This window comes from Ahaetulla prasina, chromosome 8, assembly GCF_028640845.1.
Source record: "Ahaetulla prasina isolate Xishuangbanna chromosome 8, ASM2864084v1, whole genome shotgun sequence".
Taxonomy (NCBI): Eukaryota; Metazoa; Chordata; class Lepidosauria; order Squamata; family Colubridae; genus Ahaetulla; species Ahaetulla prasina.
In genome coordinates this window covers 16,784,931-16,807,384 of record NC_080546.1, presented here as the reverse complement: position 1 = coordinate 16,807,384, position 22,454 = coordinate 16,784,931, and the positions used below count along the sequence as shown (strand labels likewise).

At 41.0% G+C, this 22,454-nt stretch overlaps 1 protein-coding gene across 1 annotated transcript in view; it reads right to left on the bottom strand.

Annotated features, from left to right (window-relative positions):
• The window catches only part of AFF1 (ALF transcription elongation factor 1), a 182,140-nt gene that overhangs the window by 20,305 nt on the left and 139,381 nt on the right, over nt 1–22,454 (bottom strand). Inside the window, exons 10-14 of the mRNA XM_058193874.1 lie at nt 18,963–19,017; nt 18,053–18,090; nt 12,475–12,634; nt 5,898–6,827; nt 1,402–1,499 (exon numbers count right to left, since the gene is read on the bottom strand). Coding sequence (XP_058049857.1) covers nt 1,402–1,499; nt 5,898–6,827; nt 12,475–12,634; nt 18,053–18,090; nt 18,963–19,017 — 1,281 coding nt within the window. The remainder of the gene's footprint in view (nt 1–1,401; nt 1,500–5,897; nt 6,828–12,474; nt 12,635–18,052; nt 18,091–18,962; nt 19,018–22,454) is intronic.

Below are 22,454 nucleotides of genomic sequence, written 5' to 3'. Positions count from 1 at the left end.
CGAAGTATCAACTCTAAATTATATTTTCAATGGACACCAGAATATTTGCAATGAAACCCAGACTATTTTTAAGACATTTATATTTTACCTCCATTAAAAAAAAACCTCAAGACAATATAAGAACCCTCTACACACAGCACACATATGCACACAAACTTTGCCTTACCTCCTAGGGAGCTAAAATTGAGCTGAGGCACATTGAGATAATTTGAATATAAGTGTCTCCACTCCAAAGATCTCCCTAGCCTTGATGCAGAAGATCGACTCGCTATTAGAGCTCTCACATTTAACATGGATTCTATTTTGTTTTGCACACTTCAGTAACAAACTTAAGCAAGTTGTCTTCAGTCATTCCTCATGTTGCAAGATATAGGTAGGATAAAAAGCTAGCCAAACTCACCCTTTTAAGTCTAGTTTGTCATTTGAAAGGATTACTTATCACCAAAAGCTATTCCAAATAGCAATAGCACTTAGATTTATATACCGCTTTACAGTCCTCTCTAAGCGGTTTACAGAGTCAGCCTATTGCCCCCAACAATCTGGGTCCTCATTTTACCCACCTCGGAAGGATTGGAAGGCTGAGTCAAACTGGAGCCTGGTGAGATTTGAACTGCCAAATTACAGGCAGCTGGCAGTCAGCAGAAGTAGCCTGCAGTAATGCACTCTAACCACTGCGGCTCAAATGCCGTTGATCAGTTCATCTGATATTGAGGATTGGAGCAGGAATAGATGGGATACCTTGTCCTAAACAGCTATATCCCACTGCTGACTGGGAAATGCCAGGAATCGAAGTCCACCCTCTTAAAATGGTTGAAAAACACTGACCTAGGTGAGCAATGTGCAAGGAGCTTGTGATGGGACAGGCATGGAAATAATACATACATGTATGCATTTACTACACATACATATTATAATGTATATTTGCACTTTGTATTACAAACAGGATCAGGAACATTTGCTTCCACACACAAACAGACCCAGCCTGAATTGCGCGTAGGAGATTTATCTAGGGATTATCAATTTTATGTAGTTGAAAAGACAAGTATCTTGTATGCGATTTCTCCCAAAATTTACTACGTGCTTCAGAAGAAGTCCAAAGGAAAGAACAGTTTGAACAAATGTTTAGTAATAACAGAGTAACTGTTTGCTGATGCCCAATTAAGAGGTTAAAAGTTTAAATATGGTATTAGGACAGAATTTCACTTTTAATTGTATAGAAGTTAAGATTTTTCACTTAAGAGAGAACCATAATAATTTTGGTTCTTATTGGATGACTAGTAGCCAAAACATAAATTTGAAAAAAAATCACCAAAGTTCAATGCAGAAGAAGGGACCAGAGTGTTCTATTTACTAGCCTAGATTTTACTAGCTTAGTTTTCTACATAACAGCTTTGTACTCACTTAGTTTTACTGGAATCTTTATGGCCTAAACATGAGGAAGATTTGGTTTCTCTCTCCAGCTTGACCTTCTTCTGATCATTTCTCAGTGCATCGTCCTGCTGAGAGGGGGAAAAAGGACAAATACAGCCCTTAAATACTTCAGAAGGAGCCACCCTTTCTGACTGCACACCTGTGCAACTTGGAAAGCTGCACACCTGTGCAACATGGAGAGCTGCACACCTGTAGCCACTTCAGAAGCAACAAACAACTCTACCATGACAAGCAAGACTAAGCTCAGCTGTTACCCCATCCTTGCTACTCCCCTCCTCTTTAAGAGTAAATCTAATTCATTCAAGTTGCCAATCGTCAGAGGGTGGGATAACAAGAATTGCAGTAACCAAAATGTTAAGGGGGAAGAGAAATTTGAAACAGCCTAAAGGGGACTAATTATTTAGAACAGGGGTCTCCAACCTTGGCAACTTTAAGACTTGTGGACTTCAACTCCCAGAGTTCCTCAGCCAAGCTGGCTGAGGAACTCTGGGAGTTGAAGTCCACAAGTCTTAAAGTTGCCAAGGTTGGAGACTCCTGATTTAGAAGGCAAGAAAAATGCTTTCTCTTGGAAGATAACTTGGAAGGCAGTTTAGTCTAGTGGTTAGGACACCAGGGTAGAAACCAGGAGACTGTGAGTTCTAATCCTTCCTTAGGTATGAAAGCCATATTGGTGACGTTGGGCCAGTCACTCTCTCCTAGCCCAATCCATCTCACAGGTTTGTTACCGTGGGGAAAATAGGAAGAGCGAGGGATATTAAGGACTTTCACAGCCTTAAATTACTTATAAAATAATTAAGGTGTAAAATAATAATTAAAATACATAAATAAAATTAAATAAGGGAGATTGGATGGCTGCCTGATAGGACTGTTGTACCACAAGCTTTTTTTCACAGGCTTTATAACTAAACTACTGTATTACAGTCCAAAAGGTCTAATGGAAGTTTCCCTGAGTGAGAGACTGAATCGTTGGTATATGGCCAGCATGATTGGCTTTTTGCTGAAAAATATGGCGCTTGTTAAAATTATACACTTTACAGATCACTGAGACATAGAAATAAAACGAGCCCTTTCACATGAGATTTGAAATCCTATCTTTGATAGTGCTTACTAAGTCAGCAAAGTTTATCATCCAGCAGGCAAGATTATAGAATTGTTATTCTTTTATTATTATTAGAATTTTTTTTATCCCAGGCTTTTATTAAATAACTCAAGGCAGCAAATACCCCTGCTTTGGATTTTCCCCACAATCCTTTGAGCCAGTTTTCATGCCTAAGGGTGGGACTAGAACTTAAAGTCTCCTGGTTTCTAAGCCAGCCTTTTAACACAAAACTGGCTTTAAAAAACAACAAAACCTTCACAAATTGTTAAAAATGACTGAGGAAAAAGAAGAGTCCCTACTATTACCAAAATCAAAGAGAGCAAACTAGATTTTTTTTTTTTTTGGGTGGTGGTGGTAATGTTTCAAGAAATCTTTTTATATCCGTTTTATATATATTTCAGGAATAAAGTTTCTAGGGAGTTTCAATTATATGTAGATGGGAACTGTTACTTGGCTTCTAAAGCAGGGGTCTCCAACCTTGGCCACTTTAAGACTTGTGGACTTCAACTCCCAGAGTTCCTCAGCCAGCTTTCCTGGCTGAGGAATTCTGGGAGTTGAAGTCCACAAGTCTTAAAGTGACCAAGGTTGGAGACCCCTGTTCTAAAGAGTACTGAAGATATCTAAAGTCTTAGCTCCTGGAAATGATACCAATCTCTGACTATGTACCTTGCTAGTTTCAAATTCTGGAAGCTGTTCTATCAATACACCCGGAGGGAACCAGATTGTAGAAAGGCCATTGGCTCACTCCTTAACGGCACTTGCCAGAGAGGCAAACAGCTGTGGTTCCTCAATTTAACAGGAATCAAATCAATTTAATCAAGTCAGGTTAATGGGAATCAAATGTCAGTAGGAGAAAGGGAGTGATATTAACTTCAGTGCAAACACTTTCTGTAGTGAATAATGATTTTTGAGCATACCTAGCTCAGAGATGAGCAAGTAAATTCAAATAAAATAAACAAAAATATCTGTAATGAGTAGCATACACAAATAGCAATAGCACTTAGATTTTATATACCAGTTCAGTGTTCAGTTTACAGCCCTCTCTAAGTGGTTTACAGAATCAGGATATTGCCCTCAACCATCTGGGTCCTCATTTTACCCACCTCAGGAAGACAGAGTCAACCTTGAGCCTGGTGAGATTTGAACTGCCAAATTGCAGGCAGCAGAAGTAGCCTGCAGTACTGCACTCTAATCACTGCGCCACCATGGCTCATGAAATAAAATATAGGTAACGCTGAACATCTATTAAGAAATCTACTATTAAGCAAGGACTGTATCAATCAAGTGTTCAAGGTCATATCATGACCTAAGTAAATTGTTTGGACAGCCTCCATGCCAATAACATTCTCAATATTGCCAAAACCTAATTTCCATTTTTAGTTTCTAGAAAAAAATAAGGAACCTTTGAGCAAACATTTTTTGCATTTTAGTGATACAGATAATTGGATCCTAAAACAGAGCTTCTGTGGGATCTTTATCAGAGTCTCACTTCCTAAATACTAGCACCCAATGACTTGTGTGCAGAGCAGAGGTGGGTTTTACCATTGGTTTGCAGCCCACGTGCCATCCGCACATGCGCCCAGCCTTCCGCACGTGTGCTTTGCTTTTTTGACCACCTTCCGCGCATGCGCCCGGCCTCGAAAACATGCCTAAATAGGACAGCATAGAGCCGGGGCAGGTAGCCAGGCCCACCTGTGATCTCCGCTACCGGTTCACCCGAACCGGTCTGAACCAGCTGAATACCAGCTCTGGTACAGAGCCAAGGATCCTTGAAAGTTGCCTCTTTTGCTGCCTGATTATTATCCCAACTCCTGCATCTTCCACTTAGAAGGACTTATTCTAAAATAAGTTAATTGATCTAGAAATCCTTTCAGTGATTGGGATTGCAAGACTTGGCTTATTTGTTTTCAAAGTTTCATTTTGCTCTAATGGCTTTCTTGAATTGAAATTTAAAGATTTTATCGGAGTCCTCCGACAAGTTAAAGGGTATGTAAACTAGGACTTGCATTTATGTGCCCTGAAACCAAACAGTGGGAAGTTAATAGTTCTTCATCAACTGTACATAGTTAAACTACGTAATCTGTTGCGATAAACTGTGGCAACAGTTTATCATGTGACCATAAGGATGCTGCAATTGTCCCAAGTGTGAAAAACAGTCATAAATTACTTTTTTTCAGTTGTGTTGCAACTTTGAGCAGTCACTAAATGAACTGTTGTAAATTGAGGACGGCCTGTACTTAATCTGCAGAGAATCTTGTGAGGGGAGTCACTCAGAACTTCACACACCACCATCATAAACAAGGATTAAAATAGGCCATTTTCTCAATGGAAGGAAGAATGGAATCTCTCTGAATTTACCTAAATCCACACTAAATTATCTACTGTATTTTTCAGAGTATAAGATGCTCTGGACTCTAAGACGCACTTACCTTTTTTGGTGAGGAAAACAAGAAAAAGAAATCTGCCGCTGCTTCCCAGCAGTTTTGCCTCGGCCCAGGAAACAGCCTGCTTTACTTTCATTTTCGTTTTCAGCATAGCTTGATTAGCACAAGAAAAAAAAAATTCTGCCTCCCAGCAATTTAACTCCTTGCAGCAAGCAGCAGAGGCCAGCGCAGCAATAGGAAATGACAATCCCTGCAGCCTGAAACAGCTGAGGGTCGGGAGGCCCATCCAACCAACAATCAACTTGTACTAATTAGGCTGTGCTGAAGCTGAAATGGGCTGTTTTTTGTTTTGTTTACATTTATACCCCGCCCTTCTCCGAAGACTCAGGGCGGCTTACAGTGTATAAGGCAATAGTCTCATTCTATTTGTATATTTTTACAAAGTCAACTTATTGCCCCCCCAACAATCTGGGTCCTCATTTTACCTACCTTATAAAGGATGGAAGGCTGAGTCAACCTTGGGCCGGGCTCGAACCTGCAGTAATTGCAGGCTACTGTGTTCTTAATAACAGGCTTTACCAGTGTGAGCTAAACCGGCCCGTGTCTTCTTGCTGCAAGGAGGTAAACTGCTGGGAGGCAGAGGCCAAACGGTGGGGGCCAGTGGGTGGGCGGGGCTACATTTTGTATATAAGACGCATCCAAATTTTCACCCCCTTTTGTGGGGGGGGGGGGTAGTGTGCCTTATACTCCGAAAAATATAGTATTTATCATAAGCCCAAAGTTTCATAGCCAGTAAAGCCCCAGTGTTGATTAGAGTTTTCTTCCTGTTGAAGTTGTTGGTTTAATTTTATTTTTCTCTGGTTTTAATAATCCACGCAATGCCAAAAAGACCAGAGTTGCAATCCCTAAGAGTATAAATTCATAGATTATTAGCTTTACCTTGTCAATCCTAGAGCCATCCATCCTCTACCAAAGTGTCTTACCTTTCTCCTTTTGAGAGTTTTGCTTGGCGCATCTGTGCTTCTTTTGTCGATACCCTGCTTTATCATACCATGGCTATCTTTAAGTTCGTGTTTTTTAGGGAAGAGCCCTTTCTCGGGTGGCTGAGGGATCCGCGAGAGGAGAGCAAGCTCAATTTTAACCACAAGTCCTGGCGGGACGGGGCAATCCCTCAAGGGCGACAGCAACTTCTTATCCCTGATAGGCAAAATATATTTGTCCCTTTGAAGTTCCTCCTTGACAGTAACAGATACCTTGGAGCCGTTTGTTCTACTGGTAGCAACCACCCTCGGGCTTTCACTGAGAGGACTGAGGGGCAACTGTTCCAGGGCGCTTCCCACCACCTCTACTTTTGCATCATCGTGAGCAAATAACAATTTAAGGGTTTTGTGTTTTTTCTTCTCAGTGGTTTCCGGAGCAGTTGATTTCAATTCCTTTTTATCATCAGATTTCGGCCTCCCTTTCGTTTTCACCTTAGGCTTGTCTTTGGAAGACTGGTCTTTGGCCCCGTACAGTCTAGGTGGCTCACTTTCAACTGTTAGGCCTCTCTTTGGTTCCTCCTGTACGGTTGTTTTGCTGGATTTCCTGGGTTGCTTACTGCCCACCGTCTGGTGAAGAGCGTCCTCTGAGACCACAGGAGACTTTTGGTAACTGCGTTTGGTAGGCAGATGTACATCTTGACTTGACCGAGGCACTCTGCTGCCGGTTTTGGAGTGACCATCTGTCATCTGACATTCCCTTTTGCCTCCATTGCCACTGCCAGAGCCGACAGTTTTTCCTTGTCCTTTGCTCTCCTGAACGCTGCTTCTACTATGGTCATCTTCCAGGAAACTCTCGGTGGGAGATACTGGCTGATTTACTTTGATCAGCCAGTTGTTCAGTTGCCAACATCTGTTGGATGTTTGTGGATCAGGCTATGGAAAAGAAAAGGGGGGAAAAAAATATGAACGCATGCCCAAGAGGTCATCAAAAGTTGCATGGAATCCTGCTTTAAATTAACCATTTTCTGCACTCTAGTTCAAACTAAGAGATTAATGAATCACAATAGACCATGACTATTCAAACCTAGAAATGAGAAATTTTCTGATGGTGAAAACAGTCAACCCATGGAACAGAAGTTGCCTTCGAAAATTGTAGGAGCTTCATCCCTGGAAGCTTTCAAAAAGAGATTGGACTGCCATTTGTCAGAAATGGTGTAGGGTCTCCTGCTTGGGTGGGGATTGGACTAAATGACTTACAAGATCCCTTCCAACTCTGTTAATCTGATCTAATCTAATCTAATCTAATCTAATCTAATCTAATCTAATCTAATCTAATCTAATCTAATCTAAGTATATTGATTGTATTCCCAAGTAAACAAATATGGGAAAAAAGCAACAACAATTTTTGCTACCTTGGCAAAAATTACATTACATGTCAAGAGAAAAAAGTGCACTTTACAAAAAACAGAATGTGTGCCATCCAAAGATATCTTGCTTCCTCAAATGTTTATCTTCCCTTGTTGTCTCCTAAGGCAAGAAACACCTTCCAACATGACCCTGGATGGCTCATAGAAATATCATCAAAACATCCCTGCCAGGACGGTTCTGTTATGTGCAAACCACATACCTATTATCATTAAAGGCTAAACAATAGCATATATTGCGGAAATACCCTTCAAGTTTTCACTGGAGTTCAGTTTAGCAGTTTCCTCAACTGGGCACTTTCCAAATTCTCACTGTCGGGTTGAAAAGATAAGGAAAAGATTTTGGAGAAGGCTGAGCTATGGTGTACTCAGGAGTGGGCTGCTAGGGATTTGCAGGAGTTCGGGAGAACCTCTAGCTAAGGTTCTATGCAGTTCAGAAAACCCCCAATTTCCAATCCTGGCTGGCCCCTTCCAACCCAGGAGTCCCCCCATTTTGGATGCAGGTAAGTGCAGGGCGTGCACGGAGATGGGGAGGATAAAAAACGGGCCTACCTGAAATTCGGGAAGGCCAGCTTCTTTTTGGCCTCCAGAGCCTGGGGAGGCCGTTTTTGCCCTCCCAGAGGCTCAAAGAAAGCCTCCAGAGCCCAGGGAGGGCAAAAATGACCACTCCTGCCATGGTGCAGGAGGTTGACTAGGCCATGCCCACCCAACAACTGGGCAGAGAACCCCTTGCTAAATTTTTTGACACCCACCCCTGGCTGTACTTATGTGATAATGACTGTGTAAGGTTTCCAAGGAGGCCTATATCTTTCTACCTAGCCATCCAATTTTGAATGGTTCCCTCTGTGTAGGGAAGATGCTAAAAAGGGATGGAAAAACCCATGGTGGCCATTCTTTTTTCCTGTCCAACGAGATGTAGGAAACACATTATGTAAAATGGGTTGTCTGTCAGTGGGATAGCTTTCCAAACACTGAACAGAATGGAATTCAGGAGTAGGGGGGGAAACTGGCAAAAGAAAGACAGAATTTGAAAATGAGCCAAATTCACTGCGGAGAAAAACATTCCAGAATATCTTCCTCAACGCATCTCAGTTCTAAGCCCCATCCGCCTTTCTGGTCAGGAAAGCAGAAACACCAGACGCGCACACACACTATTGTTTCAGTACATAGGAAAAAATGCAAGACACTTCCTATGGCCACGGCTGGCAAAGAGGTTGAAAAGAATTCTGCAGGAATTGTTATTTATTCTTTTCAATCCTGTCTTATCAGCAGGATAATTTTCCCAAAGCAGAACAGATCAGGACTGAATTTGGCATGCCAAGAGAAGCCAAATGGAAGAAATGCCGAGTTTGAAAGCGCTGGATCCAGACACGGGTTGTGAAGAAAACACACACACACACACAAACACAATAAAAATTTACAGGGGTGGCTGTTGGGCAAGAACATGCTGGCTGCTCTAATGTCTCAAAGGTGCTTTTTTTTCCAAAAAAGGCAATTAGACTTAAAAGATTTAAAACTGAAAATAAAAGCTCACTAAGTGCAGGTGGTCCTCGACTTATGACCATAACGGAGCCCCAGATTTTTGCTGCCAAGTGAAACATTTGTTCAGTGAATTTTGCCCCATTTTACATCCTTTCATGCAACAGTTGTTAAAGAGAACCACTGCAATTGTCAAGTTAATAATATAGTTGTAAAGTTAACTGGGCTTCCTCCATTAACTTTGCTTGTAGGAAGGTCACCAAAGGGGATCATGTGACCCTGGGACACTGCAACTGTCATAAATATGAGTCAGTTACCAAACACCTGAATTTGGATCACGTGGCTATGCGGATATGGCAATGGTCGTAGACGTGAAAAACAGTCGTAAGTCACTTTTTTCAGTGTCATTGTAACTCTGAACAGTCACTAAATGAACTGTTGTAGGTCGAAGATTACATTGTACATTTAAGTAAATGTTTGATTCTTTGGGCTTGCAGATTTTGAAGGGAGGCATATTTCTGGCGTCTCCCATTAACAGAATACTGAAAGCCATCAGATAGATGAAGATCTCTTGAGAATAGGAGAAAGAATCTGGTCTCATTCACTGTCAAACAGAACTAAGAATTCAATTTTGTTTTCCTCCCTCCCATCTCCATCTCCTTTCCTTTCCTTTTGCATGTTATCAAGACTTTAAACACTTATTTAGTTAAATTAATAACCTTAATTTTTATCATCGTCCATCTCTAGTACATGATTTTGGACAGTTTACAATTAAAAACAGAACCCATAAAAATAAAATACAATATAAAAAAGACACAAAGCATAGACAAATCCCAATAAAAGAATTGTACATTAGAGTATTGGCTCCCAACAAGCTAGTGTTCTACGTGTAAAGAATGATATCATTCATTTTCTGCCAAAGTAGGGTAATTCAGATATAGAATTGCTGCCTTGGTAAAAAATATGTTACCTGTCCATAGAAAAAAAGTGTTCTTTACCAAAAAATTTTGCATCGATCCAAAATTCCTTCAACATGTCGCTATTCTAACACGGCAACAGAAGATGAAGTCAACTTTTCTTTTTTGTTCCTGAAGTCGTTTCAACATAGGCCTGCTTTTAATTATGAAGCTGGTGCTTTTTCCTATTTTGATTTCCCAAGTAGGTCACTGGAAGTCTCCAAAAATGAAGAAACCAAGCCAAGTAAAATTATATGGAGCCCACCCAAGTCCAAGGGGGGAAAGAATAATAATAACAGGAGGAGAAAGGACTTTGCTTACAGGACTCAATGTTCCATGCAAATTCTTAACTAACTTTTAAAACTTTTCTCAAAGGGTTATTTTTAAACATCGTCCTCTCTGCTATATGTACACATAAGCTACCAAAACAGGGAGGATGAAAAGGCCCGAGTTCAAATTTAGAAACAGAGTTGGGGTGCTGAGTAACCCACGTATCCAGCATGGATTCAACTTTGATCCAAGTTCAAGTGATCTTCTGTGAATACCCAAAACCTGGCGAACATTACAGTTATATTCAGAGAATGACTTAAGAATGCTACCACGTGACCGATGGCCTCACACAGGATATAATTAATGGACAACGGTTCAGACACACTGCAATTTTGTCAGTGCTTATCATTATACAAGTTTTCTTTAAAAATGGCTCCAGACGCCTGAATAACATCTACTGTGAATGCTTTATTTATTTATTTATATTTCATGTTTCTAGACCAGGAGTGTCAAACTCAAGGCCCGGGGGCCGGATGTGGCCCAGGAGGTCCTTAGTTACCCTGAAAACAGTGACGGACAAGCCCATGGTTCCTCTGCCATGAAAATGGAACTCAAGAGAGCTCCATTTTCACTGGAAGAGGGTTGCAGGAAGCCGTCATAGTCGAAAACGGAGCTCGGGAGCACGTTTTCGCTGGCAGAGCACTCGGGCCACCACAGGTGCCCCCAACATGAGTGATGTTGAGCTGGCCACAGCCATCCTGGCCTTGCCTCTCCCCCACAGTCAAACACAATCCTGATGCGGCCCTCAATGAAATTGAGTTTGACACCCTCATTCCAGAGGTGGGTTTCAGCAGGTTCTGACCAGTTCTGGAGAACCGGTAGCAGAAATTTTGAGTAGTTTGGAGAACTGGTAGTAAAAATTCTGACTGGCCCCACCCTCATCTATTCTCTGCCTCCCGAGTCCAGCTGATTGGGAGGGAATGGAGATTTTACAGTATCCTTCCCCTGCCACGCCCACCAAGGCATGCCCATCAAGCTATGCCACACCCACCAACCGGTAGTAAAAAAAAATTGAAACCCATCACTGCCCCGTTCTAGACTATCTATTTCCCTCAGGGAGGAGCTCAAGGAATTTACAAATCATAGCTTACCAAAGAGGAATGCAACTACAGGATATGCAGATATACGACTGTGCATTACATGTATATAAAAGTATGTGCTTGTCCAATGAGACCAGTTAGCAATATTTCGGAATTAATAACTCCTGTGTACAACTGTCTACTTTTTCTATTTATCTGTGGGAAAAGTTTACAGACTGTTCAGTTGGCCAGTTCCCTTATTTTATTCAACAAATGTTCAGTTCCCTTATTTTATTCAACAAATGAAAAAGGCACCAGAATAACTGATTAATATCCTGACCCTATATTTAGCTCTTTTTGAGGAACTAGCAGTTCCCCATTAATTACATTTTCACAAAATGACTGGCCTTGTGTTCTGTTGAGATTGCAAACTCTATAATTCCTGATCGGCATGGCCAAGAGCCAGGAGTTGTAGTGAAGCATTTTTTTTGGGGGGGAGGAGATCAGGAAAAGGAAAAATTATTAACTCTCTATCCTTCTACGTAACTTCTATAGTTGAAAGCCCTGACGGATCCATGTGGAAGCCACAGTAATATGTGCTGATCTTGCTTGCTTAACAGAGGTAATGTAGAAAATAGGGAGATGGATAGCAAACATGGTAAGAATAGTTTTCCAACATATTCTTGTACAAAGAAGGAGAAAAACATTAAAAAGGAAATCACTGTCTAGACCAGTGTTTCTCAACCATGGCAGCTTTAAGATGTGTGGACCAGTGGTGGATTTTACCTATCTTTGCTACCAGTTCGCTTGCGCACATGCCATTTCTGCGCATGCGCAAAGCGTATTTGATAACATCTGGGTGGGTGGGCGGAGTCTCCTTCCGCTGCTACCGGTTCGCCCGAACTGGGGCAAACTGGTAGTAACCCACCACTGGTGTAGGAGAGGGGCCAGTCAGAGGCGGTATTTACCGGTTCTCCGAACTACTCAAAATTTCTGCTACCGGTTCTCCAGAACTAGTCAGAACCTGCTGAATACCACCTCTGATCTAGACCCAGTTTCTCAACATTGATAATTTAAGAAGTGCGGACTTCAACTTCCAGAATTCCTCAGCCAACATGGCCAGCTGGGGAATTCTGGGAGTTGAAGTCCACATGTCTTGAAGATAGTAAGGTAGAGAAAACACTGGTCTACCCCGACTTTCTCAACCATGACAACTTTTAAGATGTGTGGACTTCAACTCCCAGAATTCCTCAGCCAGTATGGCTGGTTGGGGAATTCTGGGAGTTGAAGTCCTCCAGACTTAAAGTTGCCACGGTTGAGAAATACTGATCCAGACTATACAAAGAAGACGTTTAGAAAATGGACGCTTTACCTCAGGTGTCGAGACTCTTGTTGGCGGATCAGTTTCTTCGCTGTCACTAGAGCTGCTTTCAGATTCAGAATCGGAGGAACTGTCCGAGTCAGTTGTGCTTTCGGATTCTGCACTGCTGGAATGAGCCAATGCCACACTCTCAGGCTGCGATTGTGGGGCACTGCAAACCAAAACCAGGGGATAAAATTAGAAATGGGTGCGGATCATCTTTCTCAATTCTCCTCTTCCGTTTGACGCGGCAGCCCTGTGAGGCGAAACAGTTCAATCAGCACAACTTGCAAACACGACACCACTGTTCACCAATCAATGTCAAGACCCCAAGAATGAAGGAAGATCTTTAGTTAGATTTTAGAGACCGAGAAGGACATTGCTAAAAATAAAGTACACGCAACAACAAAGAGGGAGATTTCCAGAGTTAGGCTGTTTGAGTGATGTAACTGCTGGCAACGTAAGAAAGCTTGAATGCTTTTAAATCTAATTGCTGAAACATGCTTATAACAAAAATTGAGGCCAAAACTTCTGTTGCTAAGTGAGACAGTTGTTAAGTCAACTTTCCTCCATTTAACAAACTTTCTTGCCACGGTTGTTAAGTGAATTACTGCAGTGGTTAAGTTAGTAACACAGCTGTTAAATGAATCTGGCTTCCCCATTGGCAGAATGGTCGGTAAAGGGGATCTCATGACCCCAGGACATTGCAACCGTCATAAATATGAGTCCGTTGCAAAGTGTCTGACTTTTGATCATGTGACTATAGGGATGCTGCAATGTTAACACATTAACACAATGTTAAAAATGGTCATAAATCACTTTTTCAGTTCCGTTTTCACTTCCAACGTTACTAAGTGAATTATTGTAAGTGGAGGATTACCTGTATTTTTCTTCCCATGTTTAAAAATTTTTATTAGTTTATAACGTAGCATACAAAGAAAATACAAAAGTAAAAAATGGGGGGAGGAGGGAAAAGAAAAGTGAGGGAAAGAAAAGAGGGAAAAGAAAGAAAAGACACTGACTTCTGACTCCTTTTGGTGCAGTAGAATAAGGCATTAACATCAAACCTCAACTTTTTTTTTTTTACATAATAGTTTCAACTAGCCATTTCTATAACAACAAATTTATCTGAATCGGTAAAACCCAAAATCAAAGTTTCAATTTTTTTCCCCACCTCAAGCACAGTCTAGAAGCAATTTCCAAGTAGAAATAAAAGTATTTGTATTTTTTTTTCTTTGATCACAGCAGTCAATTTAGCTATCTCTGCTAGCCATTTCTTCCATTGTGGGGCTTGAGGTAATCTTCCATTTCTGTGGGTAGAGCAGCCTTTCTGCTGTCAGGACTTTTTGTATTTTCCTGAAGAAAAGTGTTATATATCTGTCTGCAACCTTCTATTTTCATCCTTTTTTCCCCATTCTGTATTATTCCAAAAGAAAAATTCTTCAGTCCGTGTATACATGAGAAATCAATTTGATTTGCTTTAAAAATTCAATCTTGGACATATTTTATTCAAAATGAGATCCACATCTTGCAGGAAATTTATTGTCCAGAAAGTTTGCGTGGTTTGCATTCTTGTGAGAGCAATCCAGCCTCTGTCGCTATCCAAAGAAATATTTGAAGTGCCAGGCATAGAAACATACATCATCCTACAAAGAATGCGTTCTACCGCTGACCTAAAGCAGGGATCTCCAACCTTGGCAACTTTAAGCCTGGCGGACTTCAACTCCCATAATTCCCCAGCCAGCTTTGCTGACCTAAAGCCTCTCTTCTTCCTGCAGTATTTGAATAAGAGCTAATGGAAATGCAGTCACTGAGCGGATCAATAGGGCCTCATTCATTGCAGTACACATTTAACAGAGGATGTGTGTTTGTGAGCACATGTTACTTGCTCTATGTTGCGGTCCGTCAGCAGGCTACGGTGCTGGCAACTTAATATACTGTCAGTGCTTGGTGGGAGTAAAAGCGCAACATTTAATTTCTAATTCTTTCTTTATCCAGTCAATATGCATTTAAAATAATGGGAATGAGTACTTTAATAATAAGTACGGTACCTTAATGCTAAATAATTACATAGGGGGCGCGATGGCTCAGTGGTTAAAGACGCTGAGCTTGTCCACTGGAGGCTTTGCCCCAGCTTCAACCCACCTAGCAGTTTGAAAGCATGCAAATGCAAGTAGATTAACAGAATAACTCTACCCTGTTATTCTGGAAGGGACCTTGGAGGTCTTCTAATCCAACCCCCTGCTCAGGCACGAAATCCTGTACCATTTCAGACAAATAGTTGCCCAATCTCTTCTTAAAAACTTCCAGTGTTGGAGCATCTACAACAGGGGGGGTCAAACTCAATTTTATTGAGGGCCGCATCAGGGCTGTGGTTGACTTCTGGGGGCCGGGCGGACGTGGCCAACTGGGTGGGCGTGGCCAGCTTGATGCCACTCACTTTGGGCTGGCTGACTGGGTGGGCGTGGCCAGCTTGACGCCACTCTCCAAACTGCTGGCATGTTTCCTCTTCGCACTGGGTAGACTGGGCCGAAGTGATGTGGGCCAGCCCCTTACATTTGCCAGGACAGCCCCATGGGCTAGATCTGACCACATCGCAGGCTGGATCTGGCCAACGGGCCTTGTATTTGACAACCGATCTACAATTTCAGTTCCATTGATTAATTGTTCTCACTATCAGGAAATTTCCCCTTAGGTCTGGGGTTGATTCTCTCCTTGACTAGTTTCCATCCATCGCTTCTTGTCCTGCCTTCTGGTGCTTTGGACAATAGAAGGGAGTCCGTCTTCTTTGTGGCAGCCCCTGAGATATTGGAACACTGCTATCGTGTCACCCCTGATCCTTCTTTTCATTAAATGACATACCCAATTCCAGCAAGCATTCTTTATATGTTTTTAGACACCACCAATTAGATTAATAGGTACCACTTCGGTGGGAAGTTAGCAGCATTCCATGGGCCTTTGGCGTATAGCAGGGGTGAAATGTAAAATTTGTTACTACTAGTTCTGTGGGTGTGGCTTGGTGGGGGGGGATAATGTGACTGGATGTGCGTGACCAACTTTTTTTTTGTCATTTACTTTTAAAAGCATTTTTTCTACAACCTCTTTGGCCGAAGAGGTTGTAGAAAAAATACTTTTAAAGGGTTCTGACGATCCCAGCTGAGCCGCGTGATCATCGGAGGCTTTTTTTTTTACTTTTAAAAGCATCTTTTTCAGCCAAAGAAAACAATGCTTTTAAAAGTTAAAAAAACAACAACTCTGATGATTGTGCGGCTCAGCTGGGCATGGGCGGGGATGGGGCAGGGATTTTTGCTACCTGTTCTCCGAACCACCCACCACCATCGCTACCGCATCGGGCGATCCGGTCCGAACCAGGAGCATTTCACCCCTAGCGTATAGCCATGCTGGCTGCACGACCATAGAAATTTTGTTTGGACAACACTGGCTCCCTTGGCTAAAAAACAGACGAGCACCGTGCCCCAAAGTCAGACACGACTGACAGGGAAATCTTTACCATTTTTTAATTACTATTTCTAGAAACAAGGCCAATTTGAGGAGGTAAACTATTGTTTTGGGCTGATTCACACCTGTGGTATTTGTATTAGAGGTAGTTCCTGACCAACAACCTTTCGTTTAGTGACCATTCGAAGTTACAGCAGCATTACAAAGGTGACTTATGACCAATCTGCGCACTTCTGACTATCACAGTATCTCCTCTGGTCACATGATCAAAATTCAGGTTTTTGTGTTGTTGTTTTTTTTGCAACTGGTATGTATTTATGATGGTTGCAACTTCTCTGCTAGTTCTGATGAGCAAAATCAATGGAGGAAGCCGGGCTTGCTTAACAACCATGTGGTTCACTTAGCAACGGCAGTGATTTGCTTAACAAGTTTGGCAGAAAAAAGGTAGTAATATCGGTGAAACTTATTTAAAAACAGCCTTCCCTAGCGATGGAAACTCTGGTTCCAAGTGTAGTCGAGGACTACCTGTGGCTCCCTGGATCAAACCCTAGATTACATCAGGGACAGGCTTCAGTGAACGGAATGGGACAACTTGCCATTGGCCAATTCCCCACCAGCCAACTTGCCATGGGACAATTCAACAATTCTGTTTAATGGTTTAAAATCATTTTAATTTTTTATCATTCGCATTTCATTTTGTCCCTCCTTTCACATCCTTTTTAATGATACTATTCCACCGTTTCGTTGATATTACTGTAATTCTTGTCCCATGGAAGCTGACTGTGGTGAGTTGTCCTAGACCAGAGGTGTCAAACCAGCATCATCACGTGATGTATTGTGACTTTTTCCCCCTTCGCTAAACTAGGTGTGGGTGTGGCCAGCATGTGACACATCTGGCCCGCAGGCCGTGAGTTTGACACCTCTGTCCTAGACCCTTCAGTGAAACCTTTTGGACCAGAACTTTATTATCACATTACACATGATCAGAAACCTTGGCATGAACTCATTATTTTTACACACACATACACCAGTCCAAAACACAACATATGATCATTTTTCCAACAATAGCAAGCATTTGACTAGCACAAGTGAAGCAATGCCTAACAGAATATCAAATTAGCTGAAAATGCTCCTATCTTAAGGTTTACATGCTGAAACATGCCTTGCACTCAACTCAAACCTATCGGTTGACTTCAATATAATTAATGGCTTGTTACTGAACTTCCCACACACCAAACTGCTTTAAGTTTTTCTTCCTCCGCACTCCATATTTAAACCGTAATCTCCTTTTATTCTGAGATTTGGTTGAGTGTGTTTCTTTTGGGGGGGCAATCAGCGTGCATGTACTTTTCTAATGTAAAATTTAAAAAAATGAACAGATTTCCCCCCACCCACCCATTTTTGCACACACTGGCGGATTTTGCATTGCTTAAAGACAAATTTTCATTCCAGTTGAAGAATACAACAGCTTCAGGAATAAGGTAATTATTATTGTTGAGAGTTCAGGCATCATGGAGAAAAACATTAGCAGTTGCTTAAACAGTTCATTGGGAAATATGCCAAAAAATAATATGCAATTGGAATCAACAAGAAAACCAACAAGAAAAGAAATGGCTAGTATGCTGGAAGAGGCAGGGAGAAGAACAATTAGCTGAGAAAAGGTCCTGATTTTTAAACCACACTGTATTTTACAGCAAGGCAAGATTAGATTACTTAGCAATATTCAGACTGCTCTGAAAATAATGAGCACATTTCTGAATATGCACTGTTTCAAACTACTTAATTTTCCTCCATGAAGCTGATATTAGCATACATAACAGGAACTTCATATCATATTTACTATCCCCTCTGCAAACTGGGTGTGCAGTGAGTTATTAAGGACATAACTGTTTTGCTCCTTCTTATTATCAGTCCTGAGATCAAGCAACACTCAGTATTTTTCCGAGTTTTAATAACGTCTGTTGGTTTCAAAATAGGCCTTACAAATATCTGGGAAAAGTTTAACTAGTTTCTTTTAACTTTTCCTACTCTCTGAAAACTTTTACAGAAATTTCTAGTTTCACATAGTGAGCGTTTACATCAAGCCTCCCCTCCCCACAATTCCCTCTTATTCTTCATAAAGGAATTGTACCTTGGAGGTGTTGATGAGGAAGACGGTTTATCAGAAACCTGAAAAAAGGGAAATGAAAAAGAGAAAGTTTAGTTTAACCGGTCTATACAGAAAATGGACCACAGAAAAATGTAAATGCAGCCTATGTATTAGAAAGATTAATCTACCCCAACCATGTGCCCTACAGATGCACTATATTAGAACAGCACAAAGGCCAGGAATTCTGTGAGTTGAACACAAGGTTGGGGAAAGACTGATTCATAGTTGTGGTGCGGTCTGTCATCAGCCTACGGAGTTGGACAGTGATGAGGCTGAGGTGAGGCCAGGGCCATTGGGAAGTGAGGTGCGGATTCCAGAGCCTCCAGAGACTGATAGTAGTGAGGCAGAGGAACAGAAGGAGCCTGTTCCTAATGCACGCATGAGAAGAGCTGCTGGAAGGCAAGAGCAGCTCAAGCAAAAAGGACAACTCGGGAGTAGGGCCAAGAGATGATTGGCCCCTCCCATAAAGCTTAAAATAGACCAGCACCTGTGTTTCAGCTTTGCTGGAAAACAACACTGTAGCTGTGTCTTCTGCTCTGTCTTCTGCTTCGTGTATGTCTTTGTTTTTGTGGCTTCTGGACGTTTGCCAGGGCGGGCCTTTTGCAGTTTGCCTAATTGGACTAAGGTTTGTGAGATAACCGAGGAATTTGTATTGGGAGGCATTTGTTTTACTTTGAGTTGAACAACGCTGGGAATGAAGTAATTCCTAGCTGTTAGAATAAAATTTGTTTTTCCACGGACTAAATTTATTACTACTTACTTGGCCCTGGGTCACAACAAGTTGTGTGTGTGTGTGTGTGTGTATAGACATACATACATACATACATAATACATACATACATATAGATGGAGGGAGATAATGACAGATATAGATAGAAAGACAGATACTAACTTGGTCATCGTCGCAGTCTTCACTGTCACTGATCTCTAAATCTTTATGCAGTGTTCTGAAAGGCAAAGAAATCACCAGTGCAGATTAGTACTCAGACTTGAACTATCATAAATTTATTTTGGAAAATGCAAGCTTAATTCTCCTGCCATGATTTTGGGTTCTGTATGCCATGTTCGCAGGCGAGAATGAAAAGTTTTACCTTTGTAAACTTCCCTGTTTAGTAAAGAAAGTGTTCTAGACAAATTATGGTGGACCCCGTCGTTTTTCAGAAAATGTTCTTTATGGAACACAAATTTCAGATTTGCACTGTAAAAAAAAACCAAAAAAAAAAAACACCAACCCAACCACATCCTCTCAAAAGAGGAGATTCATGCTCCATTACACATACATAAAACAGCCATGCCATGAAAGAAAATCTACAATATATGCTCCTATAAATGTGATTCTGCGATATAGTCCTAGGCATTAAACAATTCTGATAAACAAATTCTAAAAACAAAATGTTCTTAAGTCAGTCACAACAATAAACTACTTAAAGCTTGCCATGAAATGAAACGTGGTATTAATGTCTAGTTTACATTTACTAAGATTTGGAGAACAGAACTAAGCAAACGAGAACAATTTAATGATATGTAACATAACAATTTAACAAATTAAAATTAGAAAATAAATTGTTCTAATTAATTAAGAGAATTAATTCAATAGTACCTGTATCAGAGGTGACATCCAGCAAGTTCTGACAGGTTCTGGAGAACCGCTAGTAAAAATGTTGAGCAGTTCAGAGAACTGGTAGCGGAAATTTTGAGTAGTTCAGAGAACTGGCAGATACCACTTCTGGCTGGCCCCAGAGTGGGGTGGGAATGGAGATTTTGCAATATCCTTCCCTGCCATGCTCACCAAGCCACACCACACCCACCAAGCCACGCTCACAGAACCGGTAGTAAAAAAAAATTGGATGTCACCACTGACCTCTATGATGAGTAAGAAAACACGTGACACTTAAAACTCTTAACTCTTTCAAAGCTACCTGTAAAATCACGAGAATCTACCTGTGAAATATGCAGGAAAACTTCAAAAAATGCACAGCTGAATTGAGTTAAAATAAAAAATCATTAAAATAGCACTCTAAGATGTTTTGGTTTCAGTTCTGAAAATATTAGGAAGTTCATTGCTCCTTCCAATAACTTCAACACTGTGCTCAACGTGTTCATTTTCCCCCCCCAAAGAAACTGAAGAGTACAGTATATTGAGCTGTTCTCAAAATGCGGAAATATGACCACTTTGGGGATGATCCCTGGCAGCGATTTGCTACCAAACAAATAATGCTTTTAAGAGCCAAGACAATGTGATGGATAACAAATCCAAGTGAAAACACAAGAGATTAGAGTTTCTAGATAAGATCTGTTTATTTAAGCCTGCCAGCTGGCAGTCCTTTTTAAGTATACCTCTTCCCCCAATCCTGTGGGCGACTCTCTTTCCCTCTCTCTCTCTCTCTCTCTCTCTCCCTCTCCCTCTCCCTCTCTCTCTCTCTCTCTCTCTCACACACACACACACACACACACACACACACACACACACACACACGACTGAGTGTGATTGATAAAAGTTTTTTGTGCCATGTATTTGGAAATTACTAGAATGTAGTCATATTTTGGCTGAAGAGCAAGTAACAAGTACTCCAGCATTTCCTGGAAGGCCTTGTACGCAGCATTTGTGGACCTTAAATCGATAATTGATTCAATTCCCATACACAGGTTGTGGTGATTAAAACATTCCTCCATCTAACAGTGACTGTTATGTCTCAAGATATTATCAGGATGCTCAAGGACAATTGTCTGCTCATGTCCCTGTTTCAATAGGATCTACCAAATGTTTGCTTCTGGTGACCTTATACCTTTTATCAAAGCAAAGGTTATGATATTCTCAAGAAAGAGAATGGCCCATAAAAACGTATAGATGGGATGTAGGCAAAGTTAACACATACACCAACACACACACACACACACATACATGTATCCAGGTTAAGTCCCAAGTTTCTTGTCCACTGGATACAGGTGGCGTTTAAAGTTTTTAAGGCCAAGAAAACCAGTCAAATGATATAAAATTTTCAGGTGGGTAGTCATAAAGATTCCCAACACTGAAAACTATTCATTAAAAATATTAACAGCTATATTCCAGGCCCTCTGGTGTATTCCCATTGTGTGTTTATGCTTGGAATGAGTGATGGCCCTAGAATGAGGTTGCTTAAAATATTGACTTAAGTAGAGATTTTTATCTCAATCTTCAACTTCCAGTATCCTGAATGGTTATATTCCTTGGAAGAAAAAAAACCCTTGAAAACAGCATTTAATATTTTAGATTCTCTGGTCAGCTTCTGAGAAGGTTAAGATAATAATAATAATAACAACAACAACAACAACGAGTTGGAAGGGACCTTGGAGGCCTTCTAGTCCAACCCCCTGCCCAGGCAGGAAACCCTACACCATCTCAGACAGATGGTTATCCAACATTTTCTTAAAAATTTCCAGTGATGGATCATTCACAACTTCTGCAGGCAAGTCGTTCCACTTATTAATTGTTCTAACTGTCAGGAAATTTCTCCTTAGTTCTAAGTTGCTTCTTTCCTTGATCAGTTTCCACCCATTGCTTCTTGTTCTACCCTCAGGTGCTTTGGAGCACAGCTCGACTCTCTCTTCTTTGTGGCAACCTCTGAGATATTGGAACACTGCTATCATGTCTCCCCTAGTCCTCCTTTTCATTAAACTAGACATACCGAGTTCCTGCAACCGTTCTTCATATGTTTTAGCCTCCAGTCCCCTAATCATCTTTGTTGCTCTTCTCTGCACTCTTTCTAGAGTCTCAGCATCTTTTTTACATCATGGCGACCAAAACTGAATGCAGTATTCCAAATGTGGTCTTACCAAGGCCTTATAAAGTGGCACTAACACTTCACGTGATCTTGATTCTGATCTTGAGTTTTATAGTCATGGTTGTTAAGATATAAGCTACTAAAAATAATCTGATGGGAAGAGGCCAACCCAAGAATCTTTACATTATTATTTAATATTGCTTATGCTTCACATCAAAGAGCTTTTTCTTCTGCTGAATGTCTTACCATCAATGTCTCTGGAAAAGAAAAATAGCGAGGTATCCTTAGAATAGATTGGTCTACATGCAGCCAGAGAAACAGATGCAACCATGCACCAATTCCTGCACTGCTGCTAAAATGCAGATGCTCATCAGACCTATTAACACTCCTTCTAACCAAATTAATAGTAAAACAGTCATTATACAATCTCTTATCAGATCAGTCATTACAATAAAAGTGTGTGTATGATTGACTGTTAAATATGTTTTAGCAGAATGGCTGATTTATAATCTTGATACTTTATAGATGCTAAGCTATTAAGTGAGAACATTTTTTTGTGCTGAACAACTGATTGCACCCAAACTACTTTTTGACCATAAATAAAAACTATCTAACAGTTACAC